The 7,500-nt window shown below is 36.1% G+C and overlaps 1 protein-coding gene across 2 annotated transcripts in view; it reads right to left on the reverse strand.

The window, feature by feature from the left end:
• Nucleotides 1-7,500, reverse strand: part of LOC106882389 (MAM and LDL-receptor class A domain-containing protein 1) — a 234,860-nt gene that overhangs the window by 46,465 nt on the left and 180,895 nt on the right. For both annotated transcript variants that reach the window (XM_089354751.1, XM_089354750.1), the window contains exons 111-114: nt 6,691-6,919; nt 4,633-4,758; nt 2,043-2,300; nt 1,109-1,255 (exon numbers count right to left, since the gene is read on the reverse strand). In XM_089354751.1, coding sequence (XP_089210877.1) covers nt 1,109-1,255; nt 2,043-2,300; nt 4,633-4,758; nt 6,691-6,919 — 760 coding nt within the window. The remainder of the gene's footprint in view (nt 1-1,108; nt 1,256-2,042; nt 2,301-4,632; nt 4,759-6,690; nt 6,920-7,500) is intronic.

A 7,500-nucleotide genomic window follows, 5' to 3' on the forward strand; every position in this document is an offset into this window, starting at 1 on the left:
TGTTGTAACACTGTCGATGACTATGACAATGATGATGATGAAAATGCTGACAATAATGATAATGATGATGTGGGTGATGATAATGATAATAATAATAATAATAATAATGACGATGACAGGTGAGTTATGATGCGAGTTAGCATCAACTGAAATGGAAATAAAAACAAGATTATTGGTCAGCACTTCTTCATTTTGAAAGATCAGGTCATCCCATAAGTTCTGTCCGATTTTACCTTTTTTAAAATTGAATGAAATTTAATAGTATTTTAGAATGTCTAATGGAATTAAAAATTAGTTTTATGCATTTGTGTATATTTAAACAAATTAAATATTATTTTACAGAATAATAGAATTAAAATTTCTTTGATTAAAACCCTTTCTAACATGGAAGTATCCAAAGAGCATTTCACCCTTTTTGGATAGACTTGTGACTGGTGACGAAAAATGAATCTTCTATTGAAATGTTAAACGTCGTAAACAGTGGCTTGGTAAAAGAGAAAAAGCTCAACCACAACCGAGAAGGGAACTTCATGGGAAAAAGGTTCTTCTCTCTATCTGGTGGGATTGCAAAGGAGTAATTCACTTTGAATTGTTAGCACTTAATGCAACAATCAATGCTCATATCTACTGTTAGTAATTAGAGTGTTTGAATGAAGCTTTGAAAAAAAAAAGACTCGCTTTAGTGAATCGAAAAGGAGTGATGTTTCATCAAGACAATGCGCGACCCCACACTGCAAAGATCACATCACAGAAGATCAAAGAGCTTGGTTGGGAAAAAATTCCTTATCCACCTTATTCTCTTGACCTTGCTCCTTCAGACTACCATTTGTTTCGTAGTTTACAAAATCATTTAGGGGACATAACTTTCGCAAGCCAGGAGGAGGTCTTCGCTTTGAAACCAAAAGAGTTTTATATTGATGAGATTAAAAAGGTTGTAAATAGACGGAAGGAAGTTATAGATAATCAGGGAAAGTACATTGATGATTAGATTTCAATTAAATATAACATTTGATCACTTGTTTTCTTTATTCAAAATTTGGACAGAACTTATGGGATGACCTGATATAAAAAATAAAGTTAATAAAGTAATATTTATCAATATTCTTACCAAAATTATTGTCTAGCGTGTGATCACTGGTGGGTCCACCTCTCTTGTAGACAAATGCTCCATAACTGATCATAAATGCAGCATTTGTTGTGGAATCTATCAGCCAACCACACAAATCATATTCAAAAGTGCACTGGAAGAAGATATCTGAACAAAGAAAGCACCAAATATGGTTATCAGTAAAAAGAAATATTATTTTATTGTACAGTAATACATATAAAGTTATGTGCCCTTGCTAGTTGAGACAACTATATGAATGGTGCTTTTTATGTGCCACCAGCATGGGAGCCAGTCAGGTGGCACTGGCATCAACCATGCTCAAATGGTGCTTCTTACATGCCACTGGCATGGGACCAGTCAGCTGGCACTGGCATCGGCTACATATAAAATTATGTGCCCTTGCTTGTTGAGACAACTATAAGCAGTAACTATGTGTTGGTGACAGGAAAGGCATCCAGCCAAAACAAAAAAATATTGCCTAAGAAAATAAAAAAAACAAGACAACAAAAACTGTTCAACCCATGCTAGCATGGAAAAGTAGCAAGCTTCTTACCACACGGCCACTTCTGCACCTATATATATATATATATATATATATATATATATATATGGAAAGAGAGAGAGAGAGGAGGAAAGAGAGAGAGAGAGGAGGAAAGAGAGAGAGAGGAGGAAAGAGAGGGAGAGAAGGAGAGTGAGGTGGGGAGAAAGAAAATTAGAAAAATATTAAAACATCTGATGTCAAATAAGTCAGCATCAAATCAGCAATGCCAAATAGGCAGTGCCAAAAAGGCTGTGCCAAAACGGCTGTGCCAAAACGTCTCCTACCCACGAGTCAAAGAATTGGATATGGAAATAATGATCTTCTGGGTGCTTACTATGAACATCAAGTACACTAAGTACATAAAGTAAATTTTTTTAGTGTTTTACAACTCACCTCTTTTAGCTGGTTCCATAGTCGTAATTGGTACTGTAACTATTGACTCACAGGATCCACTCTGGAACCTAATGTCATCCAATGCAATATCACTGGTATATGTCTTGCCACGAACTCCTTCAAATATGATTACATACTTTGTTGGTGATATAATTGTGAAGTTGCCAAGTAGCCAGATGTTACCCTGGTTTCCAGTTTGGTGCCAAATCGTCCTGTTTATTTTACTGTTCTTATAGTAGACATTCAGGTCTCCCATACCTTAAATACCAAAAAAAAAAAAAAAAAAAAAGAAAGAAAAAGAAATATAATAAGAATGATAGTTTATCACAGTTAGCAGGAAGCTGAAAGGGTAAACTTGGGTTGCTACACCTGACAGAAAATAGCTGTTAGCATTAAATGAAATACATTGCCTTTATTTGAATTAATTAATTTTGACAAATCTTGCCTCTCACAATATAGAAACATTTCTCACCAGCAGACAAAATTGAAATGGCATTGTCCTGGAGCACAGTGAAGGAGATGTGCTAGAACAACCCCTCTGACCCACAGGACTCATACTTGCAGATAGCCATCTCCACCCTAATAGTAGTGAGCATGGATATGGTCTGGGGGTCGAGAACTTTGGAGGCTTGACCATAAACCTGTCTGAGAGTGACTGATACGTTGATAGTTTAAATAGTTAAAAAATACTAAACATCATACTAAGAAAAACACAAGCAGGTATTGTCAAAATAACCCTTCTTTCTGTGGGCCTTCAACTTCCGATGGGGTTGTAATGACTGTGCGACCAGGAGATGGTGACGAGGAATGGCCCCTTTAGCGCATCGCACGGTCGACACAAATATAAAACAAAATGAAATGAGGTTAAATGAGTATAAGTGCCAACAAGGAAAAGACAGAGAGAAGCTTCACTACAGAGCCCCCTACCAGTCATTTTGTGTAAGACAAAAATAGAGGATACAGGATGAAATAACTGTAGCGAAAAGGTGAAAGAACGGTTGGTCATAAACCTGGCACTGAGTCACCATTTAGTAAACGTCTGTGTGTTGGAATCATGTCGGGGTTACCAGTTTGTAACGACCGTGCGACTAGGAGATGGTGACGAGGAATGGTTCCTTTAGCGCATCGCATGGTCGACACAAATATAAAACAAAATGAAATGAGGTTAAATGAGTATAAGTGCCAACAAGGAAAAGAGAGAGAGAGAAGCACTGCTACAGGGTCACTGGGTGCTGTTATGTTATAGGGTACATTTTGGATATTTTAATCCTGGCTAGGCCCATCCCTCTTTAGGTCCAACCACAGCTAATTCTTTCAGAGAGAATGAAGAGTCAACATTAGTGATGGATCTTTAGCTTTTATCTTTTACTTGTTTAAATCACTGAACTGTGGTCATGCTGGAGCAACCCACTTGAAGGGTTTTGGCAAATAAACTGCCCCAAGTACTAATGTTTTTTTAAAAAGTTGGTACTCATTCTATGAATTTCTTTTGCTGAACTATAACAGCACAACCAAAAACAATGCCTGTTGTGGGACAAATACACACATACATGGTTACATACATATATACATATATATACCCGGTGTATAACATATGGTTTATTATCTAATACATATATATAATAATAATAATAATAATAATAATGATAATTATTTCGAATTTTTGCCACAAGGGCAGCTTGGGGGAAAGTGGGGATGAGTTGATTACATCGACCCCAGTGTTCAACTGATACTTATTTTATCAACCCCAGAAGGATGAAAGGTGGAATCAATATTGGTGAATTTGAACTCAGAATGTAGCAACAGGCAAAATACTGCTATTGGATAGGCTTCTACACAGTTTCCAACTGCCAAATTCACTGACAAGACATTTGTTAGTCTGTGGCGATAGTAGAAGATACACTTGCCCAACATGCTACAGAAAAGAACTGAACCTGAAAACATGCTGTTGGAATGTGAGCCCCTAATTCTCTTTCAATAGGGTAACCCAGCATCACTGCAGTCCAGTGACTGAAGCAAATCTACTTAATTTGTTGGAGGGTTATGTAACATTCCAGATGTCAAAGCAGTGCAGACATCCCAGCATCTGGTGCATACATGAATTAAATTTAATGATCTAAAACAGTTTATTTAACTCTAGAGGATTTAGGTAGTTATAGAGCCATATGAATGAGATTAACAGGGCAGATGATTTGAGACAGGGAATGAGTAGGACACAAAAGATATCAGTTCAGTAGAGGGGAAAAAAGAAGGAAATAGGGTAACATAGAAGATTGATATATATATATATATATGTATATATATATATATATATATATATATATATATATATATATATGTACCATGCAACTGGTACCCATGCCAGTGGCATGTAAAAGCACCCATTACACTCTCAGAGTGGTTGGCATTAGGAAAGGTATCCAGCCATAGAAACCATACCAAATCATCAGATTGGAGTCTGGTGCAGTCCCTCAGCTTACAAACTCTGGGCAAACCGTCCAACCCATAACAGCATGGACAATGGACATTAAATGATGATGATAATGACGGTGATATATGTGTGTGTGTGTGTGTGTATAGTTTTACATACCTTTGCCATACATATGATACCAGAAAGATACGCATGTTGCGTTAGTTGGTTCATTTTCCCAGCTACTAAGCCAAGCTCTGTCATTCTCATTTTGATGCCATCGTGTCTCAATGTACATATAATGACCTGAAATAAACCAGATAAAGATAATATATGATAACACATCTGTTTTGTACTGGGAGTTCATGCCGACTCTGAAGAGTGTAGGGTTACGTAATTGAGCAGTTACCTAACATCCTGTTGAACCTCTAGTGCAAAACTGATTGATAAGATCAACCATAATGGATATACAATACTATTGATTATGATAACATATAAATGCAATATTTGATGTCTTATGTTGTAAAATATATATAAAAATTACCATTCTTCTATATCTACTACTCTACATTACTAACAGTCTTTCTATATTTTTTCTCCTCATTGTTAGCATTTACATTATCATAAATGGTATGATGAAATCAAAGTTACTGAATATAGGGGAAATAGCTAATACCAGGGAATAGAACCATAGTTACAAAATCTAACAGAAGCAGTTTTAATACAAAAAGGCAATCTATGTATCCAGCTTAATGTGGATGTTTTCTTAGAACACTGTTTACTGTGGTATTCACCTTGAGAGGACCTCTGATATGGCTGCATGGTGCATAAAAGCACACATGTCTATATTGTTGGCAGACAAGAATTGTGGGCTATGGGTGCTAGAACTGCCGGATCATGTGATTTTGACATACTGTGACTCCTCAGTGACATTCATCTGCAAGCTACATACCAGCTCAATCTCTTTGTCAATGATATATAAAATTCCAGTGACTTCTCTGGCACTGATGTCACAAATAGCTAGCAGGTTCATTAATTAGTAATAATTAGAAATAGAAGCAGCACTAATAGCAAAAGGTATTACAATATCTGATCACCAGCAGCTTATGTTCTACTGTGTTCTACTGTGCCATTATCATTATAATGGGTGTAATTAATATTTTCCATAGAGGTAAAATACCTGTGTTCTCTCTCTCTCTCTCTCTCTCACACACACACACACACACACACACACACACACACACACACACTCTCTCTCTCTCTCTCTCTCATACACATACACACGCACATACTATCTATCTCTCACACACACATATTAACACACACACTCACACACACTCTCTCTCTCACATACACACATGCACTCTCTCTTTCATACACACACGCACTCTCTCTCTCTCTCTTTCTCTCTCTCACACACACAGAGGGAAGGGAACAACAGGCAGGTGTATTAGTCTGACACTCAGGAAGAATGGAAAAGTCCTTGATGTTTCGAGCCTACACTCTTTTTACAGAAAGAAGTGAAAGGAGTGTAGTGGGAATATATGTTTAGTATCAAGTGTTGATATGGCTGCATATATATTATTAGCAACTACGTAAATGGCTCAAAGTCTAATCGACTAAGAAGCAAAGATCAGGGTTAGCAAGCTGTTTTTATTAATGGAACACTTGACATTCTAGAAACTTCCAAGAAAAACACAAAGCTTCTTGAATAATTAAGAATTATGCCTCATGACGCAGATGCTTCAAGAAACTTAGTAAAGGGAGGTTACTCTCTAAACCTTCTTGCAAGGTAGATCATTCAACTATTTAGCTACAGATTACTACAGGAGTAAATATAGCTCGTTTAAAGAACTTGGTTTTTGAAAACTAAAAACTAAATACTCAGATCACATTCAACAAGATTACAAGTTAACAACGGTAATTTAAAATTATTTAAATTTTAAAAATTTTAAATATTTAAAAATTTTAAAAATTAGAAATATTTGAAAATATTTAAAATATCTGAAATATTTGAAAAAATTTTAAATAATAAATTTTTTTTTAATATTTGAAAATATTTAAAATATTTGAAAATATTTAAAATATTTGAAATATTTGAAAATATTTGAAAATATTTGGAATATTTGAAATATTTGAAAAAATTTAGAATATTAAAAAAATGTTTAATATTTGAGATAATTGTTGAAGATAAAATGGATAATTAAAAGGAGAACAAAAAATTCCTGTGCAACTTACCCGAAGGAGAATTTGTGGTGTGATCTTCTGTAGGCCCAGTAACAAAATTCTGTTTGGAACCACTGAATATAATCCAATCAAAATCGTCCCCATAGACATTGGTGAAACCACACATCCCCTGCTCAAAATCACAGAAGTTCTGTGGGTCACAGGGGCCTGGCAGGTGTTCTATGTCATCCAAAGCAATGATTTCTGAATGACCACTATCTTGCACACTTTGGAATGTCAACTGAAACAAGAGGAACAAAAACTTATTTTGGAGATTGTTATGAAAGAATATCTACTTTACTGTACCATTTGTCCCTTTCTAATGATCCCAGCGCCCTAGTGAATTCCACCACCCATTTTGTAATGCTACACCTGGAGTTGCTCTCCTTGGAAAACCGTCACAAAAGCAACATCTGCTGCCCTAAATATTGATTTCAAATTCTGGTACAATTTTAGCCAGCAGTTATGGGAGAGGGGTTAAGTCGATTACACCGACCCCAGTGTGTAACTGGTACTTATTTTATCGACCTCTGAAAGGATGAAAAACAAAGTTGACAGAAGCCCGTTGTATATATGTATATATATATATATATATATGTATATGTGTGTGTGTGTGTATGTTTGTGTGTCTGTCCCCACAACATCACTTGACAACCGATGCTGGTGTGTTTACGTCCCTGTAACTTAGCGGTTCGGCAAAAGGAACCAATAGAGTAAGTGCTGGGCTTACAAAGAATAAGTCCTGTCGATTTGCTCGACGAAAGGCGGTGCCCCAGCATGGCCGCAGTCAAATGACTGAAACAGGTAAAAGAGTAAAAGAGA

The sequence above is a fragment of the Octopus bimaculoides genome, chromosome 7 (genome assembly GCF_046866305.1).
Source record: "Octopus bimaculoides isolate indiv1 chromosome 7, ASM4686630v1, whole genome shotgun sequence".
Lineage (NCBI taxonomy): Eukaryota > Metazoa > Mollusca > Cephalopoda > Octopoda > Octopodidae > Octopus > Octopus bimaculoides.